Source organism: Lagenorhynchus albirostris, chromosome 4 (assembly GCF_949774975.1).
Source record: "Lagenorhynchus albirostris chromosome 4, mLagAlb1.1, whole genome shotgun sequence".
NCBI classification, from domain to species: Eukaryota; Metazoa; Chordata; class Mammalia; order Artiodactyla; family Delphinidae; genus Lagenorhynchus; species Lagenorhynchus albirostris.
In genome coordinates, this window is record NC_083098.1 from 62,667,050 (window position 1) to 62,690,210 (window position 23,161).

At 36.7% G+C, this 23,161-nt stretch overlaps 1 protein-coding gene and 1 long non-coding RNA gene across 3 annotated transcripts in view; one reads left to right on the forward strand and one right to left on the reverse strand.

Moving 5' to 3' along the window:
- Window positions 1-23,161, reverse strand: part of LOC132519806 (uncharacterized) — a 111,725-nt gene that overhangs the window by 22,167 nt on the left and 66,397 nt on the right. The window contains exon 2 of the long non-coding RNA XR_009540301.1: window positions 2,146-2,238. This is a non-coding gene — a long non-coding RNA (uncharacterized LOC132519806). The remainder of the gene's footprint in view (window positions 1-2,145; window positions 2,239-23,161) is intronic.
- TMPRSS11D (transmembrane serine protease 11D) overlaps window positions 1-23,161 on the forward strand; it is a 72,092-nt gene that overhangs the window by 15,003 nt on the left and 33,928 nt on the right. The window contains exons 1-3 of one of the 2 annotated variants that reach the window (XM_060148078.1): window positions 8,848-8,873; window positions 9,282-9,403; window positions 11,290-11,408. In XM_060148078.1, coding sequence (XP_060004061.1) covers window positions 8,863-8,873; window positions 9,282-9,403; window positions 11,290-11,408 — 252 coding nt within the window. In that variant the 5' untranslated portion in view covers window positions 8,848-8,862. Of the gene's footprint in view, window positions 1-8,847; window positions 8,874-9,281; window positions 9,404-11,289; window positions 11,409-23,161 lie in introns of those variants that run through there. The other variant, XM_060148079.1, reaches the window with a different exon arrangement.

The window sequence follows — 23,161 nt, forward strand, 5'->3', positions numbered from 1 at the left end:
ACTAAAGATATAAATTAGAAGTCATCTCTGAAAAAGAATGTGTATAAAGTAAGCTTGAAAAAAGTGGAGATAGAGTAGAATAGGTAAATAGGTAAAACTGAGTATTTTAAATGAAATATATTTTCTTCTCTTGATAGTATAAATTAAATATGAACAGAGGGTAATAAATAAGATTAAATTGATTAATGAAAACAATTTCTTCTTACTCCAAAGGTGCCTTGTGCTTCTTTAGCACTTTATAGTTTATATAGCATGCATATTATCTGCTTTAATTCTCACAAAATACTGTGCGGTGGGTATTGTTATCACCATGGTACAGCTGGGGCAACTGAAACTCCACCATGTTAGAAGGACTCATTCAAGATCACTCAACAGTTACTGGAATAACAATCTTCTGTTCTTGAGATCTTTCTAGTATACTTCAGTTGTCCCTATAATAATGCCTTATATTCTGAAAAACTTTTTCAGAATTTTACAAATAATTGTCACATACATTTTATTTTGTTCTCTTTGGTTAGGGAAGGTATTGTTTTATCAATTTTTAAAATAAGACAGCTGGAGTTTGAAAATTATGATTTACATGAGACCTTATAGCTTAGATTTGACAGAGAGAGAACCTGAATCCACACCTCCTAACTCCAGTTCTCTTTCTACATCTCCTTATAAGTCTTTTACAATGCAGGAATTAAACACTATGCTCAGAAGTTTAAAGTCAATGAAAGGAATCTTTTATATCTCAGGTCTTTCATTTCAAAAACATGACTGATATTAGAATGAAGGAAATCTCAAAAAGAAATAATTTTTAATTTCCTTACTTATTGCAGAAATGTAAAGTGAACATTATTAACAAAGAATGTATTACAAAACTGGAACTATTTTTCAATGTAGCTGGGTCCAAGTAAATTAAAACTTGATATACTATGCTGAAGTATAATCTATAATTTTTCCCTTCTCCAATAATTGTTTAATGCAGCCCAAGATCTATCCTCAAACAGAACTCAGTGAATCTTTTTAATCAAGTAACAATTGCTGTAAAACATCTTAAAATACATTTCAATGATATAATAATAATAAACTGGAGAAAGAATGTCCATGGGAGTTCTGGGCTTTTGAACACGAGCTGGCCATTTTCCTTGCTTGGCCCTGAAATAAACCTTTTTCTGCTCCAAAAAAAAGAATGTCCATGAACTTCCAGTATATGAAAAATTGACTCCTTCAAGTTTAGAACCAATTAGACAAAGTATGAATAGAGCACCATAGGGAAGGAATTAATTTTTCCCCCAGCAATAAGGATGGATTTGTCTTATTATGGCCACACTCTCTCATGGAGTTGAATCTGTGGCCTGGATCTGTTAAAAAGAGCCTGAGTTCCAGGATACAGCCTGAGTCCTAAGAAAGAAAGAACTTAACTAGCCTGTGAAGCTACTGAGCCCACACTCTTGGCTTCATTGGCAGCAGGTTCTCCTGAACCATCATCAACTTCCCAACTCAACTACTACATACATGCAAACATAGGCACATGCTTACATAATACCTATTAGTCATTTGTCCATATCAATTTGCAAACTTTATGAGAAAAAAATGAATCCTAGATTGGCTTTTCCCACTAGCAGCAGATTTCAAAGCTTTGACACATCATTTCAGGTCTGTTGTACACACGTGTGCAGTTTGTGCAATGCACAGAAATGCTGGTTCAGGGAGAGACTGGAAGCCTAGATGGTGCCTATGCTCCCTGACAAGCTGTCTACCCCAGAGTAGAGCTGCATGCAGACCAAGAAACACCACTGTCTCTGTTTCCCAGAGAAGTTGTCTTTTCCTAACTCTCAAAAAATCATTGTATAGGCTTGCTCAGGTCCCTTACCACTTGCCCAGTCTCTGTATCCTCAACTGGTATAAAGTGCTGTATATCCTCAAGGAATATAAACTTATTTAAATGTTACCCAAGATAAAGTTAAGTTGGAAGGTAAACCATTGAATTAAAAGAAAGTAATGTAGTGCATTCCAAAGGTACATGCACATAAAATGTTGTGGATTTGTGATTCAAGGATAGGAACCTTATCTTCCATATGAACCCAGAGTTTTCAGAATGCATCATGTTTTAATAAAACAAACATATTCAAGAAGTCTTAAAACTATGGCACTTACCCTACCATCATCCAGTTGTGCAATCCCGAATAATACAATCATCCAGTTGTGCAATCCTGAATAATCCTGTCTCTCTTTTCTTTCGGAGCACACCTAAGGTTATCAAGAACAACCAAAAAAAAAAGTTAATAAATAAATAAATAAAAGTGTTGGACTAGATCAGTGATTTGCTGGAAATAGGAAGGTGTCCTTTTCCCACAACTCAAAATCAAACAGAGAAGCTACTCCATTTTCATCTGTTTTAATCATTAAGCTTCCAAGCCTTTCAAGACCTTGTCTGAACAAAGTATTTCTCAACTTAAAAAATTAAATCATTCAATTAGATAGTCTCTATTGCCTGCCTCATGACCCCATCCAAAGTTAATGAAAGGGACTAAAATAGTGTAAGTTCCTCTACTTTGGAACCATTTCTCATATTCTTCTTAACTCCAACATAAAATGTAAATACACACACTCAAATATATGTGTTTGCATATCCTGTAATACAAGGGCTATAGAAATATTTTTGAACTTTCCATTTCTTAGTATCAACAATAAGGTAGTAAGTGTGACAGAAATTAATAACAACAACGTGATGATTAACAGAAAACTTCCTCCCATCTGAAGTGGCCATTTGTAGTTTGAGCTTGACAGACCTGTATTTGCATTCCAGCTCTCTTACTAGCTGAATAAGCTTCTGTTTCTTACCTGTAAATAAGGGTTTTTAATAGGGATTAAATTAAATGAGGTAGAAAAGTTCAGCCAGTACATGGTATGCACTCAATAGATGGCAGAGATTATTCTCTGATCTATATCTTTGTCACTATTTAAAATAAGAATGCACAGCATACAGTCTTACATAAAGTCCCTCCAAACTATAGTAAAATTATATTTTAAAACCCCCTTTGCAGAGTCATTCATAAATTTTTCCATAGCAATGCCTGATGTGGACTCTGTAATGGGTATTATGTAGGAATGGGGCATATCCTGGCAGACAAGATGCATCGCTACCTTTCATGAGTTACAGCCTAGACTATGGATGCACATGAGGGGATAAGGGACTGCAACAGAGAAATTCATTGAGCATTATGAGATCAGATGAGGAGAAAAAGGTATCTACCTGGAGGGAAATGAAAGACGTTTAAATTATTTTAAGGATAAAATGAGAATTAACCAGGTATGACATTTTCCACGCAAAAGACATCACATACAGAAGGGGCTGTGACATTTGATCTGGCTGGGGTCAAGTGGGCAGGTGAGGATGTGGCAGACGATGAAACTGCAGGGGTGATATGATTGGCCTTAAATGCCATGGAAGATTTGAATGCCATCTGAGGATTTTCATAAGCTATAGAAAAATTTCAAATGAGGTATTATTGGAAGGGGAGGGTGTCAGACCCTAAGATCTACATTTTTTAAATCCTTTGAAGGATTTTAAAGTGTTGACTGGAAAGAGGCAAAAATCTTGAATTCATTGGAAAGAGGCAAAAATTTTGAATTCGATCTGGATTTCTCTTTTTCCCACATCTCATAAGTGAATCATCAGCAAATCCTCTAGGGTCTAAATTCGAAATATATCCACACTCTGACTACTTCTTACCACCTCCACTGCTACCACCCTTGTCTAAACTACCATCGTCTCTCACTTCGATTATTTAATGACCTCCTAAGTGGTCTCCCACACCATCCAGGCCCACTATTCCCCGCAAAGTACCCAGAGTGATCCTATTGAAGAAATAGATCTGAGGTCAGTCTTTGCTCAAAACCCTCAAAGACTTTGTCTCACTGAGAATAAAGACCAAAGTCCTTACTTTCAAAGCCTTAAGTGATCTTCCCCAAACCACTGACTGACTCCCTGATCATTATCTTTCTGGCCTTATTTTCCTCCAGTATCCACCACCCCTAACTTTCTCACTCCACTCCAGTTCAGCTGTCTCTCTTGCTGGTCCTCAAATTTACCATGTGAGCTCCTTGCTCAGGGCCTTCAAACTGCTGTTTATCTGCCTAGATAATTCTCCCCCTGGTATATTCATGGCTTGCTCACTCACCTCCTTCTGATCTTTACTCAAATGTCAACTCCTCAGCAAAGGCTTTCCTGGCCACTCTATCTAAATTTTCAGCACCCCGTACTTATACTTCTTCCTATTTTTTCTTTTCTTTTCTTTATTTATCTTACTCATTTCTCTCCCCCCATTATTAGGAGTGCTATGATTCTTTTCATTGTATTCCCAGAAATTAAATTTTTCCTAGAACATTGCAGGCACTCACCAAATGTCTCTTGATAATGGAAGAAGGGAGAACATTTAAGAGGTATTTCACATAATACAAAATAATAGCAGCCAGAATTAAGAAAGAGATAGAGGTGATGGACAGAAAGATTTAGGCAGTAGGTATAAGCACCAATGACTTCTCGAATGTGGGAACTTACCAAGAGGGAGCAGGTACAGCTAATTCCTGGATCTTTAACGGTACCAGATAGATGGTAGTGACATTCACCAATATTAGAAATAGTGGGACATGAGTGCAGGCTGGAGAAAAAGCAAGTTCAGTTTTGAACTGAACTGTTATATTTAAGGAGGTTCTAAAACATCCATAAGATGTCCAATGCATAATTGAAAATAATGATGTAGAGCTCAAAGACAGAAGTCTGGGCTGAAGATCTATCTTAGAAAATATTACCTTATTATATGTTTGCTGAAACCAGGGCATAGGATGGGATCATTGAGGAAGAATACACATCAGGAGAAAACAACCGTGGACCAAATCTTTGTTACTATCATACCTGAAATCTTATTTAAATGGACACAAAATTGTCTGAAAGTCCTCTACGGACATACTATGTATATCTGAATTTGCAATTACCCTGTCGCTGTTTTCCTCTATTCTTACAAATAATGAAAAGTTATTGCCAAGTGACTCTATTAATCCACAACCATATATTGCTTCTAACTATGTGTCAATGGCAGAAGTTAACTAGTATTCCTACATAAATCTGATATATTAATGTAAGGTGTAATTTCAAATTAAAATTAAATCAACAATTATTTTATTACACATTTACTATGTGTAAGAACAAAATCCTAGCACTCAATTTAATAAGCACTCAATAGATGTTGATTCCCTTTGCTTCCTCCAAGTGATGTCACAAGAGATAGGAGTCCCCAAATTTTTTCCATCTCTATAGTGTGAGGGAGGAAGTCTACATCAGAGGAAGCCCATGTTCTTTTATTCTAACCACCCTGGTTTCCATTTCCAGCTCTGTCATTCCTGAGTTATTTACTTTCTGAACCTCAGTTTTCCTATATTCCAAATAGGGATCATAATACCCATCTTACAAGACTAATATGAAGATAGGCAATAAGCATGTATAAAGTCTGACACTTAGGTTCTCATAATAAGAGCACAGAATAAGTTTTCTAAATTCATGTAATTTTCCAAGTCAATGAGAGAGAGAAAGAAGGAGGTGGAAGCTGGTTAAATATTTCACAACTGCATATTTGTTTTGCTGTTTAAACACAACCACTAAAAATTTTACTAATCAGGATCATGCTTTAAAAGCAAAGTATTTGCTTGAAGATTTCCACTGAATATGAGTCAAAATTCAGACAGTGTTAGCAAATATATTTTCTCTAATAGTTTGCAGAGCAAATATTGTACACAATTCAGTGTGTGTTGGCATAAGCTTTATAATCAGCCACATACAGAGGTTTAATGACAAGCTGCACTGCTAACAAGAGAGCAGATATTTCTTCAGCAGTTTCTACAAGGTGGAACAACCTATTCTTATGTAATTAATAATGGCTTGTGAGATTAAGGTAATTTGAGCTCCACACCCTTTGTTTATTGAGTCACATGTCTCATGGTGCTTTTTAGCCATTGGGTTTAATATATTTTCCATGAACTGAAGCAAGGTTGGTTCTAAAGCCATTCCCATGGGAGGCTCATCCAAGCTAAAGCATATGCTGACTCTAGCCTATGGTTTTTGCTTTTTGGTATTTTGGCTTCCAATTTAAGCCTTGTTTTTTAGTAACTTCTCATTCTACACTCGTAAATCTTGATACTTCTATTCACCTCTGGAAATACAGTCAGTCCCTTGTTTGGGGTTTTTTTTTTAAACATCTTTATTGGAGTATAATTGCTTTATAATGGTGTGTTAGTTTCTGCTTTATAACAAAGTGAATCAGCTATACATATACATATATCCCCATATCTCCTTCCTCTTGGGTCTCCCTCTCACCCTCCCTCTCCCATCCCTCTAGGTGGTCACAAAGCACCGAGCTGATCTCCCTGTGCTATGCAGCTGCTTGCCACTAGCTATCTATTTTACATTTGGTAGTATATATTAGTCCATGCCACTCTTTCACTTCATCCCAACCTACCCTTCCCCCCACCCCATGTCCTCAAGTCCATTCTCTACATCTGCGTCTTTATTCCTATACTGCCCCTAGGTTCTTCAGACCACTTTATTTTTATTTTTTTTTTAGATTCCATATATATGTGTTAGCATACGGTATTTGTTTTTCTCTTTCTGACTTACTTCACTCTGTCACCTTATTTTTGATAAAGGAGGCAAGAATATACAATGAAGAAAAGAAAGCCTCTTCAATAAGTGGTGCTGGGAAAACTGGACAGCTACATGTAAAAGAATGAAATTAGAACACTCCCTAACACCATACACAAAAGTAAACTCAAAATGGATTAAAGACCTAAATGTAAGACCAGACACTATAAAACTCTTAGAGGAAAACATAGATGAACACTCTATGACATAAATCACAGCAAGATCCTTTTTGAACCACCTCCTAGAGAAATGGAAATAAAAACAAAAATAAACAAATGGGACCTAATGAAACTTAAAAGCTTTTGCACAGCAAAGGAAAACATAAACAAGACGAAAAGACAACCCTCAGAATGGGAGAAAATATTTGCAAATGAAGCAACTGACAAAGGATTAATGTCCAAAATTTACAAGCAGCTCATGCAGCTCAATATCAAAAAAACAAACAACCCAATCTAGAAATGGGCAGAAAATCTAAACAGACATTTCTCCAAAAAAGATATACAGATAGTCAACAAACACATGAAAGAATGCTCAGTATGACTAATCATTAGAGAAATGAAAATCAAAACTACAATGAGGTATCACCTCACACCGGTCAGAATGGCAACAAATCTACAAACAGTAAATGCTGGAGAGAGTGTGGAGAAAAGGGAACCCTCTTGCACTGTTGGTGGGAATGTAAATTGATACAGTCCCTTGTTGTTGAGGTAGGGGGTCAATCAGTATAAAACTTATTTGGGTTGGCTTGCTTCCAGCTCTTCTTTTGACTCTCCCCTGCTGAGTACCCACTGATATTTACTGAACTTACAAATGCCAAACACTGTGCAACTGTCACCACATGTCATTGGCACAACAAACCCAGTAGGAAACAGAAGAGTAAACTGAAGCTCAAAAAGTCAGCAAATGTCAATGGGCCAATTTTATCCTACTAGAAAATTACTACAGTTAGTCATTTCCAACTGTTGGACTCTGGACCAGTGTCGCTGAAAGTCAGTTTTGATTAGCATAGCAAAATGAACAAATAAGAGCAATGTAGTAAAAAGACATCATTAAGCTAGAGCTAAATTATTCATCTAATTTATTATGGGATTATGTCCTTCCTACTTTTATCAATTTAAATGCCCTTTTATTAAAAAATAATATTTGAGCGTGGTCAATTTTTGTAATGTTTAATGTGTTTATTCAACAAAATTGAAAGTTGGCAAGTTTATGTCCACCTCCAATAATCTTCTGAAATGATACTGGTCCCATAGCCATAGCATACAATGTGCAGGTGGTACAATGTAAAATACCAGGAGATGCCCTTTCATCAGTATGTGAGTTGGGTAGAGCCCAAACAATATCAGGCAACCCTGCTGTGAAAACTAAAGTCTGGGAATCACTGACTCTCAGAGCATTCCATTCCCACTTATACCAGAATGTTAGCAAAACAAATAGAAAAAATGGAAATCTGACTATATTCTAGATAAATGTAAGTGCTTTTCAGTTCTGTTAAGGCTTTTAAATCTAAAACACACCCAGGAGTTAACACATACAACAAATATTTATAAATATCATAAATCTATGGACCACCTACATATGCCAGGCACCCTACAAACTATCAGAAACATATGCATGAATACCATCTTTATCCTCAAGGTTCTCACAGTCTAGTGGATAACCTACTTAATAGAAATATATACTTTATACACCTAATATAACCTCACTGATTTTCAAATTAGCCTTGCGAGGCAAGTATTATTTCCATTTTTTCAGATGAAGAAAATCTCAGATAAATGACAATATGATCTCCAAGCAAACAAGGGATAAAACAGGAATTCACATTAAGCTCTTCTGGTGACCTCCCCAGTGTGAGTGTGTGTGTGGTAGGGAGAGAGGCCATGAGGAAGTACTTGGATTATATGCGTAATATAATACCAGATACTGTTAGTACAAATCTACTGACTTACACTGCTGTTGATGATTTCATGGGTGAAAAAAATTATGCAAATCCTCTGCTGCTGGTATAGTTCTAATTAATTACAGGTGCTTATTACTCTCCTGGATCTCAGCTCTCAGCCTCTAGACATAACCCCATTTTAATAACCCGGAGAATATTACAGTGAGAAATGCTACTGTCTGACTCCCTCCACCCCTCTCCCCACCCAAAATGATCTCTCTTCAGCACATCCCTGAGGATGGTGCCCAGGTAAGGGAGCTTACTACAGTAGTGTCCAACATAGGGTCTTAGAAGGAGTTGTAGTAAAACAGAAATAGTTGTTATTCTTGAGAACCTCATCAACTGGCAGAAGAAGGAAAAGCAATTGCAAACCTGAGGTCAGATTTCCTTATTTGTCTATCAAACTATCTAAATGTCAACATTTTAGTGCTGAAAAAAAAATTGAAAGAAAAACCATTAAGGAGAGTGTTGAAGGAGAGTGTTGTTCAGTTAGATTTCATTTCCAGAACTATATTCCTATCAAGAAACAATCGGTTTTCTATAATAGAGCCATGTGCAAGCTAAGAGACTTCAGAAGGCAGAAAATGATCATGAGAGCTGAAATGATTGCTTCTTTGAGTGAAATGAGTGGTCTTTGATCTTTTCTCTTGTTCTAAGGCCATCAGGGGTGCCATCGGCCTCAAGATCTGTGAATCCATCCATAGTATGTTTTGTTGTCATCGCAGTTGTGGCGATCCTGGCAGTGACCACAGGTTTACTTGTCTACTTTTTAGCTTTTGGTAAGTACCAGAAGATTGGATATACCACTCTTCAGATGAATTAACTAAATATACTTTCAGATTAAAGGTTTGGCATTCTCACTTTTATTGCCACTTCTATTTCTTAATACAACATAATTATATATTTATTCATATACCCCTGAATATATGTTCATGTCTATATTTTCTCTAATTCAGTATTTTTTCTCTTCTTTTTCTTTTGGCCTTTTTTAGTATACTAAACAACATTAAACCCAGACAAGAATTATTCTAGCCAAGGGAAAAAACTCAATATTTTTCTGATGCTAGAGTTCACTTGTTTTGTTCTTTCATTAATACCATGATTTCCTTCTTCATTTAAAATTTGCAAAGGACCTTAAGTTTCAACATCTAAAAGTTGGATGTATCTAAATATTTGTTAATTCACGACCTGTCTCCCGAAAATAATCTTAGGACCAGAACAATTATGATAGGAGATGAATTTGAAGTTAAGAAGTAGAAAGAGGTTTAAAAACAAACTTTAAAAAGGATTCTGTTCCTTTTTTTCCTCTTAGTTTCTTTAATTTTTCATTACATCATAAAAGTAGGAAACAAAGAAATAATATAAAGAATGCATATACCCTGCTCATTCACAAACAACTTAATATCTCAGTGAATATTCTTTCAGATGTTTTAATGTAGATAAAATGTGTCAAATTTCACTAGATAATATATGTTATAATCTGTTTCCTTCACCTGAAAAAACACTTCGAGTTTTTTTTTTTCAATTTTGCTATAATCCTGTGAAATTATTTAAATCATTGGGGCAGGGTGGGGCAGAGTGTGAAGGCATATGGGTATGTATGAGTGTGGAGACTGAGTAAGAACAAACTTATTTATTCTAGTAACTAGAAATAATCTTTTCAGTCAATCTAGTTATAAAGTTGTGGCTAAATTTTGCTTTTGACTACATTTTGCTATCAAATTACCTAGAGACAAATATGTCCAAGGTGAGTTACGGAAGAGTGAAAAACAAACATCAAGTTTCAGATTAAACTAATGAATTTTCGCTCTTAACAGCACTGTATTGTCACACTTAAACACAAAGGGTGAAGCCTTAAATAAGTCCTCTTCAAAGTGTATACCAGCGACCACTTATGGCCCTAGAAAGACTTGTCCTTCTGCCACAAAGGACCGCACAACCCTATCCCCATGATCTCAAATGCTTTCCCTGATTGAGGTATTTCTCTGCATAAATTATGTATGTGAATGATCAAATGGAAGCATGGAATTTTTTCCTGAGACAGGTTAGGTTATGTCCATGTTCATAATGTTTCTAAGGTAAGGACAAGTATGTTTTAGGAATTTTTATTTCCTTCACATAGCTTAATATATCCATTGGAAGACCCTTTGTGATGGAAATAGTTCACATTGAACAACCAGATTAGCTTTCTTGTCAGAAGTTATTTTCTAGCTTAATCCAGAGAACCAATAAGTCACTAATTCCTCTAAAAAGAATAGTATTTGAAATAATTTTTAAAACTATTCAGAATTACTTTATTCCTTAATTATAAATGAATAATAGTGTATTATAGACATTAATATTTCCTGAATGAATAAATCTGTAATCACAAATCTCCCTAAAATATAGTAAGAATGAAAATTATGACACTACTGAACAATTTAATTTCTCAAATAATGCTGCTCTGATTTTCATGCATTTTTAACACTTCCAGCATTGCCAATCTTTTTAAAAACTGAAAGAAAAATAATTTTATTATAGTTACATTATATTAAGTTTAGAGTTTTCTTTCAAGGGAATCAAATATTTTTTAATTGTATAACATAGCCTCCCATAATCCTGTATAAAATACAGATTAAAGTACTTAGTAATGTGAGATTGATCCTGCCTTTTCTTTGTTTTACAGGGCAAAAAGATTACTTTTACAGTAGCAGCTTACAAATACTAAATGTTCAATATACTGATGAGCTAAGTTCACCAATTACACAGAAATATAGATCTTTGAGTGAAAAAATTGAGTCTGCGGTAAGTTAATATTTGCATTTCCTCTTTATTATATCATAAAACAATTATGATAATAAACCTAATATTTTGTGATATATTTGCAACTCCTAGATGCTCTGCATATTCTCCTCCCCAAATGGTTAAAGATATGTTTCATTGTGCTTTTTCCAAGTCAATTTGTACACTTTGTACAATTTGTACACTTGTTCTTATTCATATTTTCTTACATCATGAGTGAAAAGTTTTAGGTCATGAGTAAACATTTTTTATGATTATGACTTCAAAGATTGGAAGTCTATTGTTTATGCAATTTGAGCATTTTTCCTACCCTCGAGATTGTCTTTTTAAATCCTTTTCATTTTGCCTTCTTTCCTTTTTTCTTATCCAACTAAACATATGGGTAGTAGGTGTTAAAATACATATTAACATAGTTTGGAGAATGTCATACTTTGGTTCAATGATTGACATAGAAAATATACAAAGAAAGCCTGGGCTCTCACTTGAAAAGACCCCCAGGCTGCTTACCAGGAAACCTCACAAGCAGACCCTTAGCACTGGTTTATCATCACAGACCAGGGTTTGGCCTTCAGCCCTGCAGAGTCAGAGCTGAACAATCTCAGGGTTGCTCACTTACCCTTAACGTTTTCTAAGATTCCTAAGGTTATAAATTAATCCAATGGTTCTAAAACTTTAGCAAAATCACCTGGAAGGCTTATTAAAAATAGAGTTCTAGGCCCCAGTGTCAGAGTTTCTGATTCAGTAGTTAGAATTTGCATTTCTAACAAGTTCCCAGGTGATGCTGATGCTATGGTCCAGGGACCACACTTTGGGAACCACTGAGTTAATCTATAATGAGAATTATCATGGCTGGGGGACTGAATCATCTACTTGTCTAACACCCTTTTCCCCTAGGGGCAAACTACACTGGGAGCCAAGTATTGAGAAAAGTGCTTGGTGAGCATTAAATTAGAGCAAGGGAAGTTAGTATATAATTTAAATGTTTAATCAGAATAAGCAGCTGAGTCAGAATAATCTGGGAACAGAATCTAGGCCAGGAGGCAGTGGTAGGGTTAATATTGGGGAACATCAGTTTATTATGCCAGAAGTGGGAGCCTCCTGTTCCTTCAATAAACTTTTTTTAAACATCAATCCTGTCTAATGCTGTGGACATACAAAAAGTGGAGTAGATATTGGATCTGTCCTCATGGAGGTTAGTCTAACATGGGAGATTAAACAAGCTTACAAATATTTATAATATAAGGTATGCAGTGAGTATGTGACATGAGAGCAACGCAGATGTAAGTTTGTGGTAAGAGGATAAATGATATCCAATTATGGAGATCAGAGACAGCGTCTTATAAAAGATGACTCTTTTCAGGTTAGCTTTAGAATGAGTAGGGCACACCACAGCTAAAATATGAGCCAAGGCATAGAGAGGAGAATGTGCTTAGCTAAAATGTTTGGGTTTTATCTTGTAGAGAGAAAGTCTTGAGCTAGAGGCAGAATGATGCAAACAGGATCTGACAGATTCATGTTCCGAATATAAAAATTATACTATAAAGAGAAGAGCCTGCACACAGTAACGCTAGTTAGAAGCTCATTACCGTGGTCCAGAAGAAAGCCAAGGGGTTAAAACTTGAATTAGGGCATATTCCAGAAAATGTGGAAATGCACATAAAACTTCCATTTTAGGCTTACCAAAGCAATCCACCTCCCCAACTTCCTACTTTCTCTTCCCAACCTGCTCTTAAAAAATCAATAGGAATATTTAGTTATATCATTTGCATCATGAGAGCCCATTGTTTAGACTTCAAACCAAGAGATATTCTTTTTTTTTTTTAGTATTTAAAGAATATCCTTAAATTTATTCACATTTATTTAAAAATGCCAGTTTTTAAAAACTTTGGTACTTTGTCATTAGTAATGAATTACTTCACGACTGACTGCCCACACAGTTTAGACGTTGAAAGGTGCTGATTTATGCAATAATCGGTGCTTGAGTTAGTAATACTACTCTGAGGCTGGACCCCACAAAATACACACACAAATACAAACTACACAGACAAATACAAAGAGCCTGTGAGTACCTCTGTCTCAGGCAGAGGGCAACATGCAAATCTGAACAGATTTTCTTGTGATTAACACTGCAAGAGACATTCTTAAATTTCTTGACGAAGACACTAGAGACAAACATCTCAGGAGGTCAGTCTGAGGACAGTTATTCATAATGAAGTCCTCACATCCACACAAAGACATCATGTAATGTTTCAGCTATTTACCCAGTCTAATAAAAGGGAGCAAACTGTAAGTATGTATATTGAGAATCCCAGCTTCATTATAGGGAATTAGAACCCAACTATTTGTCATTAAAGCAAGATGCCAGAGACATCCTCAGCCCTAAAGAGGTCACTCAGTTCCTGCCAGACAGATCAGATATGTCAGGTCAGCGCATCCTTCATAGAGCATATGTAAAATTGCAAAAGACTGATATGGAGAGAAACAGCATAAGGCATAAAGCACAACGTACATATTCAGCAATGTGAAAAACATAAACTAAGTTTCTTTTCAAAAGTACTACCAGCACATTTGGAAGATATTCAGTAAGTCTTTAAAATCCAATCCCAATGACAAAAAAATTATACAATCTAATTTGTTATTCTTGAATTACTCTCAAAAGTGGTCTATAAAGTAAATTGTAATGTATAAAGTGTTATCAAAATGAAAATAATTTTAGTATTGTCTTTTGTTGTAAAGATAATAAAAAAGTAGAAAAGTCAAGGCATTCAAGAAATATAAAGAGAAAGAAATATGCACAAAATCTCAATACTAATATATCCATTTTTAATATTTTGATGTTCCAAGTACTTTTCATGAAAACTGCATAATCATCCATGCACAAACACATATAATTTTCTGTCAGTGGAATAAGACTATACATGCTTGTTTACTACCACTTTTTTCTCAAAAAATATGTCATAGAGGTATTTAAATATCAATGAAGAAATATGCCATTTTAAATAAATAAATAGTATTATAGTGCGTAAAGGTACAATATTTTATTTAACCAGTCCTCTGTTGACAGATGTTCAAATTGTTTCCAGTTTTTCACTATTATATCCAATATTCTGATGACCAGTCTTGTTGATACATCCTTGCACACCTGAGTGATTATATTCTTGGGACATATTCCCAGAAGTAGAATTATCAGAATATAGGGTTTATGCTTTTATTTCTCTCTAGAGATTTTTAAATTTCTTCTTCAATTTTAATAAAGATTTTATTTTAGAAGCATTTTAGATTTATAGAAAAGTTGCAAAGATAATATAGAGTTCTCATATACATCACACCCAGTTTCCTGTATGATTAACGTTTTATATTACAATAGTATATTTATTGCAATTAATCATCCAATATTAATACATTGTTATTAACCAAATTCTGTATTTTATTCAGATTTCCTTTGTTTTTACTTAATGTTCTTTTCCATTTCCTGATCCCATCCAGGATAGCAAATTACAGAGTTGTCATGTCTCCTTAGGCTCTTGTAGACTATGACAGTTCCCCAGATTTTCCTTGTTTTCGATAACCTTGACAGTTTTGAGGAATACTAGTCAGGTATTTTGTAGAAATGTCCCACAATTGGAGGCCTTCTGATGTTTTTTCTTATGGTTAGACTGGGGTTTGGGGTTTTAAGGAGGAAGACTATAGAGGAAAAGGGTCATTTTCATTACATCATATGAAGTGGGGTACATAATATCAACATGACTTACCCCTGTTGACCTTGATCACCTGGCTGAAGTAGTGTTGGCCAGATTTCTACACTGTAAAGTTACTCCCTCCCTTTTCCATATTATACTCTTTGGAAGAAAGACACTATGTACAGGCCACACATAAGAAGTGGAGGAGTAACGAGTTATGCTTTGAATATTTAAAGAATATTTGAAATTCTTCTGTTTGTCTAGTTTCTCCATGTACTAATTCAACCATTTGTTTATATCAATATAGTGATCTATGCATTTTTAACATTTATTTTAATTTCTAGATTGCACTCCAGAAGTGTCCAAGTTTACATTCTTACCACCAGTATATAAGTATGCATAGGTATGCTTATTTCCCCTACAGCATTAACACTATGCATTGTAAACCTTATTAATTGTTGCTAATTCAATAGGTAAGAAGTGATATCTCACTATTATTTTGGTTTGCATTTCTTTGATTACTAGTAAGATTTAATCTGTCTCCCTATAGTAATAGGTCATTTTTATAATTTCATTTGTGAATTGCCTGGTCATGACCTTGCCCATTTTCTTACTGGAGCCTTTGTGTTTTTATATAAATCTAGGGAAAAAAATTCTTTCCTTGTTAAAATATTAAAATTTGCCTGTTATTCATTTGCATATATTTCTCTAACGAGATTTGACTTTCAACCTTGTTTATAATCTAGGGTTTTTTTTTACTACCATATAGATTTAATTTTTTAGGTAGCCAAAATTATCAATTTTATCTTTGATTTACCTGTAATTTATTTTGTAATAAGATAGAGATCCAGCTTTTTCCCCTAAAAGAGCTAGGTGGTGGTACCAAAACAGTATATTAAATAGTGCAATGGATTTATTTGTTGTGCCGTCTTTATCATACACTAAATTCCTCCTTTTCTTTTTTCTGTACTCCTCTCTCTTTCACTGACTAGTCTTTGTCTGTACCAGTACCCAGCTATTTACTGTGGCTTTATAATTAAACATCTGGCAGAGAAAGATTCCCCTTGAAATTCGTCTGATGTATGATTTCTACAGTTAATCTCATTTATTCATACTTCTGTAGAAACACTTTGGATAATACTCTAATGTAGTATTTTATAGTTCATAAAGCACTTTTACATATATCATCTAACCTTCAACTCACAATGGGCATGTAATTTTTATAGATGGGTAAGTGAATACTGTGAGAGATTAAGAAACGTGACAAAGGCCATTCAACTGGAAAGTGACAGAACAAAAATTCAAACCAAGGTCTCCTGATTTCAAGTTCAAGAATCATACCACTTACCAGTGGTAACATGAGTACCATCATTATCCTTGTTCCATAGTCAGCAGTGTTAATTAATACTTAATGAGCTGTGGAATAATCCCAGAATTTCTATTATATTAAGCAATTCACTTTTCTGGTTCACAGTTTATTCATTAGTAAAATAAAATCATTGAACTAGATGATTTTTATAGTACATTCTACCTCAAAAAGTGTATGATTATGTGGTTTTCACACAAGATATCCATGCCACCGAATCACCTGTTTTTCTCATCGTGCCTCTCTGGCCACTCCTTCTCCTCTGTATCTTTTATAGATTCACCCTCCTCTACACTAACATTAAATGTTGAAATTCCCCAACTCTTTGACCTATGCACTCCTCTCCTCTCACATTATTTTCTATCTCTAGATGATCTCACCCATGACCATTACTTCTACCAACACTTATATACTAATGACTCATGCTGTCGTCAGCCCAGACTTTTCTTCTGTACTTCAGACCTTTTCCCCCAACTGCCAGCTTAATATCTCTACTTGGCTGTTGTAAAAACATCTCAAATATATTATGTCCCTAAATCAAACTCATGATCCCTCCACGCCATACTAGCCTTCTTCCCATAATCCTAACCCCATTGATGATAATACCATTTATTCAGTTTTCCAAACCAGAAACCTAGAATTCATCCTTGACATACTGCTCTATGTCATTCCAAATATCCAATCTATTACCAACCCCTGTAGGTTTTATCCCCTGTATTTCCCTCAGATCCATTCATTTCTCTCCATATCTGCTACCACCATAACCATCCAAGCCATGACCTCTACACCGAAGTGCCAAAATAGCACCATAACTAATTTACGTTATTTTGTACCTAAAATTGTTTATCCACATGCAACCAGAGAGATTGTTCTCAAATTGCAAATCTGATTTTATTATCCTCTCATTTAAAACACTTCAGTGACTTCCCATTATGATGATAAAGACCAAATTCTTCACACACTAACAAGACTTTCATGGTCTGGCCTTTCTATATAACTCTAGCCTCCTTGCTTTCTAGGCTACAACTGTCCTGGCCTTTGATTCCTTAAACACAATCTGTTTGTTCCTACCTCAGGACTTTGTATGTGCCATTCACTCCACCTGTGAGGCTTTTCCTTTCTCTTCAACCAGCTAACTCTGATTCTTCCTGAAGATCTCAGTTTCATAAACATTCCTCTGAGAAGCCTCCCTAATCTCACTGACTGGATCAAATCCCTCTACTATATTGCTGCACTTATCACAGTTATAATTCTGCTTAAATGTGGATGATAATATGATTAGTGCGTATCTCCCCCATTAGATGTAAGCTCCATGATGGCAAGGACTGTCTATTTTCTCCACCAGTGTAACCCAGTGCTTGAAAGAGGGAGCGTGAAGCATAAGAGGTGCTCAAAAACTGTTGAATGAATGAAAAAATGAATAAGGTGATTTCAAAATAATGAGAGCATCTGTTTGCAAAATATGTGTATCAAAACTATGAGTGCATTCTGATTGAATGGGCCTCTCCAAATAAAACAAGGGACTTCAATCAGGATTCATACCTGGGATCAACTGAACCATTGAAACTCCCCTTTGGCATCAGGGGTGGTATTGCAACAGATTCTGCAAACAACAATTGCCATTTTTTCCAAAATATATCTAATGACTGTACCATGAAAAAAAACTAGGGCACAGGAAGAGAAAGACAGCAGTATCAATTTACAATTAATCTTATCACATCCCTTATACCATCAGGGCTTTTAGTACAGCCATTTAATAAGCACTGGTTGCTGCCTAATGCCTAAAAGAGAATTTGGTACATAGCTAGCATTCAAATATTTGTTGAATGAATGAATAAATGATACATTCTATCTGTTGGTTCCTGTACTAAGTGCTAGGGACACAAAATAAAGATGTCATTGCAGTCAGGATGAAGCCCACAATGGTATCCAAGATGGAGTTGTCATACCAGAGAGGGATTCACAATAATTTTATTGGAGTCATGGAAGAAAATACTCAAATGTCACTCTACATGTGTTTTTCTCTTTTACGAAAGAATTTTTAAACAAGAAGAAAAAGAAAATAGGGAGAGAAGGAGTGAAGGAACAAATAAACAAACTTAGCTTTGTTACTATTTAACAAATGGATTGACACTGGCACCTTTGTTTGGTTTTATGTCAAGTAGTTCCACACAATGTGTGTGAAAATATCTTGAGGGATGGGGTGGGCAGTAACACAACAGAACTGACTGGGCATCAGCACACTTTTACCGGCTCTCAGTAGATTTAAATGATACAGTTTCCACTAGATTTTAAAATTATATTATCTAGCTCTAAAAGTAAACTAAACCTCCCCAAAAATTAATATGAGGACTGAGAAGAATCCTGCAAAACATAAATAAATTTAAAAACCTGCAATTTGAAGACAACCCTCATATGAAGTAATGAATATGCAATATACAATAATGAATAAGTAAATGAACAGTTAGGTAACATAAGAACTGGCTACAGCCATACTGCCAGGTTAAGCAATGTTTTTTAGAAGATGTTTAAACACACACACGCACACCCTGTCCCTTCAAGGTATAAGTGTGAGAAATTAACTGCTTTTTATTTATTTATTTATTTATTTTATTTTTTTTGCGGTACGTGGGCCTCTCACTGTTGTGGCCTCTCCCGTTGCGGAGCGCAGGCTCCAGACACGCAGGCTCAGCAGCCATGGCTCACGGGCCCAGCCACTCCGCGGCATGTGGGATCTTCCCAGACCGGGGCACGAACCCGTATCCCCTGCATTGGCAGGCGGACTCTCAACCACTGCGCCACCAGGGAAGCCCTTAACTACTTTTTAAATAAATAAGAGAAAACTTGGGAAATACATGTTTAACAATGTGTCCAGCATTAGGTGATTGAGTTCAGTTGTTTTGTTTTACTGAAAATTAAGGGCTTAGACATGCACACATAAAAATTTGGGAGACAAAAATTACCTACCATGTTTGTTGATTTTGAACACATTTCTTAAAATTTGTATATAAATATAATTAAACTCCTTTGATTTGATTTGAAAGGGTAGCCAGTTGAAATCAGGAAAGATGGAAAGTCACTTGCTGAACTTCAACAAAACCCTTGCATGACTGGTGGGAATGACAACTTAGTGTCATGATTTGTTAAGTTCTGCCAATGAACTTCATGCATCTGGAGCCACATAATTGTGTGGAAACTTCTTCAGTGCTTCAGACCAAGTATTTAGATTAAACTTAGAATCATACCTTTGGGTCATTTTATCACAGTGTTTCAAAAATTATAAATTCTGGGCTTCCCTGGTGGCGCAGTGGTTGAGAGTCCGCCTGCCGATGCAGGGGACATGGGTACGTGCCCCAGTCCGGGAGGATCCCACATGCTGCGCAGCGGCTGGGCCCGTGAGCTATGGCCACTGAGCCTGCGTGTCCGGAGCCTGTGCTCCACAACGGGAGAGGCCACAACAGTGAGAGGCCCACATACCGCAAAAAATATATATATACATATTTGAAGAGTACTGTAGTAATAGATTATATTGTCATGTATTTTATCTTTTTTCCTGAAAACTGAGTTTCCAGATCTTCTGATTAAACAGAAAAGAAAGTTTGTAACTGAAGGGTGACTGAAATCACAAAAACAACATTATTACTATTACTCAGCTCATGAATATTATGCACAAAACTGTACCTATTGAGAAATGTTATGAGGTAGGTATGTGAGAGATGCTTCCACCTCATCAGTTGTTCATGTAATTTCAACATTAAATACTAAAATACAAGACAAAACAAAAAATATACCTACCAAGTAAGAAGGTACTGAAAATAAGAAGATGATTTACCTTCATGGGGTAGCTAATAAGATCTCTTCTCCCTCAAGATGAAAAATATGTGACAATTATAGACATTCTATGTGTAATGTCTTACCCTTCGTATGACCTCACCTATTAACCGGTTTAATGATGGTTACTTTGTTAGAATTTACCTAAATAATCTATATCTCACTTCAATTCTTATCGATTATGAATATTATTGAGGTTTGAGGATTCTAGGCTATTCTAGAATTCAAAGATAGTGTTGTCAAGAGACCTTCAAGATGGCAGAGGAGTAAGACATGGAGATCACCTTCCTCCTCACAAATACATCAAAAATACGTGTTCATGTGGAACAACTCCTACAGCACACCTACTGAACGCTGGCAGAAGACCTCAGACCTCCCAAAATGCAAGAAACTCCCCATGTACCTGGGTAGGGCAAGAGGAGAAAGAAAAAACAGAGAGAAAAGAATAGGGATGGAACCTGCACCTCTGGTAGGGAACTGTGAAGGAGGAAATGTTTCCACACACTAGGAAGTCCCTTCACTGGTGGAAAAGGGGGGAAGCTTCGGAGCTACAGAGAAGAGTGCAGCAACAGGGATGCAGAGGGCAAAGCGGACAGATTCCCGCACAGAGGATTGGTGTCAACCAGCACTCACCAGTCTGAGAGGCTTGTCTGCTCACCCACCGGGGTGGGTGAGAGCTGAGAGCTGAGGCTCAAGCTTCGGAGTTCAGATCCCAGGGAGAGGAGAGGAGTTGGATGCGTGAACATAGCCTGAAGGGGGCAAGTGTGACACAACTAACTGGGAGGGAGTCCAGGAAAAAGTCTGGAACTGCCTAAGACTCAACAGACCATTGCTTTGGGGCACACGAGGAGAGGAGATTCACAACACTGCCTAAACGAGCTTCAGAGACAGGCACGAGCTGCGGCTATCAGCGCGGACCCCAGAGACGGGCATGAGATGCTCAGGCTGCTGCTGCAGCTACCAAGAAGCCTGTGTGCAAGCCACTATCCACACCCCCCTTCTGGGGAGCCTGTGCAGCCAGCCACTGCCAGGGTCCCGTAATCCAGGGACAACTTCCCTGGGAGAACACACAGCGGGCCTCAGGCTGTTACAACACCATGTGGGCCCCTGCAGCCACAGGCCCGCCCTGCATTCCGTACCCCTCCCTCCCCCCAGCCTGAGTGAGGCAGAGCCCTCTAATCAGCCGCTCTTTAACCCACTCCTATCTGGGTGAAGAAGAGATGCCAGAGGGTAACCTACATGCAGAGGCAGGGCCAAATCCAAACCTGAACCCCAGAAGCTGTGCGAACAAAGAGGAAGGGAAATTTCTCTGTGCAGCCTCAGAAGCAGTGGATTAAACCTCCAAAATCAACTCAATGTACCCTGCATCTGTGGAACACTGGAATAGAAAACAAATCATCCCAAAATTGAGGCGGTGGATTTTGGGAGCACCTGTGGACTTGGAGTTTGCTGCGTGAGACTGACTACTTTGATTTTTATCTTTATCTTAGTATAGTTTCTAGCACTTGTTATCATTGGTGGATTTGTTTATTGGTTTGGTTGCTCTCTTCTTTATTTTTAAATTACTTTAATAATTTTTTTATTTTAATAACTTTATTATTTTATTTTATTTATTTTTTCTTTCTTTCTTTTTTTTCTCCCTTATCTTCTGAGCCCCATGGCTGACACAGTCTTGGTGCTTCAGCTGGGTGTCAGGCATGAGCCTCTGAGGTGGGAGAGCCAAGCTCAGTACACTGAACCACCAGAGATCTCCCAGCCCCATATAATATCAACCGGTGAGAGTTCTCCCAGATATCTCTGCCTCAAAGCTAAGACCCAGCTTCACTCAACGACCACCAAGCTCCAGTGCTGGACACCCCATGCCAAACAACTAGCAAGACAGGAACACAACTCCACCCATTAGGAGACAGGCTGCCTAAAATCATAATAAGTTCACAGATAACCAAAAACACACCACCGGACGAGGTCCTGACCACCAGAAAACAAGATCCAGCCTCATCCACCAGAACACAGGCACCAGTCCCCTCCACCAGGAAGCCTACAAAACCAACTAAACCAACATTACCCACTGGGGGCAGACACCAAAAACAACAGGGACTACGAACATGCAGGGTGCGAAAAGGAGACCACAAACACAGTAAGTTAAGTAAGATGGGAAGACAGAGAAATATGCAGCAGATGAAGGAGCAAAGTAAAAACCAACCTAAACAAATGAATGAAGAGGAAATGAAAAAGAATTCAGAATAATGATAGTAAAGATGATCCAAAATCTTGGAAATAGAATGGAGAAAATAAAAGAAATGTTTAACAAGGACCTAGAAGAACTGAAGAGCAAACAAACAATGATGAACACCACAAAAAATGAAATTAAAAATTCTCTGGAAGGAATCAATAGTAGAATAACTGAGGCAGAATAATGGATAAGTGACCCAGAAGATAAAATAGTGGAAATAATTACGGCAGAGAAGAATAAAGTAAAAAGAGTGAAAAGAATCGAGGATAGACTCAGAGACCTCTGGGACAACATCAAATGCACCAACATTCAAATTATAAGGGTCCCAAAAAGAAGAAGAGAAAAAGAAAGGGACTGAGAAAATATCTTAAGAAATTAGAGTTGAAAACTTCTCTAATACAGGAAAGGAAATAGTCAAGTCCAAGAAGTGCAGAGAGTCCCATACAGGCTAAATCCAAGGAGAAACACACCGAGACACATATTAATCAACCTTTCAAACATTAAATACAAAGACAAAATATTAAAAGCAGCAAGGGAAAAGCAACAAATACCATACAAGGGAATCCCCATAAGGTTAACAGCTGATCTTTCAGCAGAAACTCTGCAAGACAGAAAGGAGTGGCAGGACATATTTAAAGCGATGAAA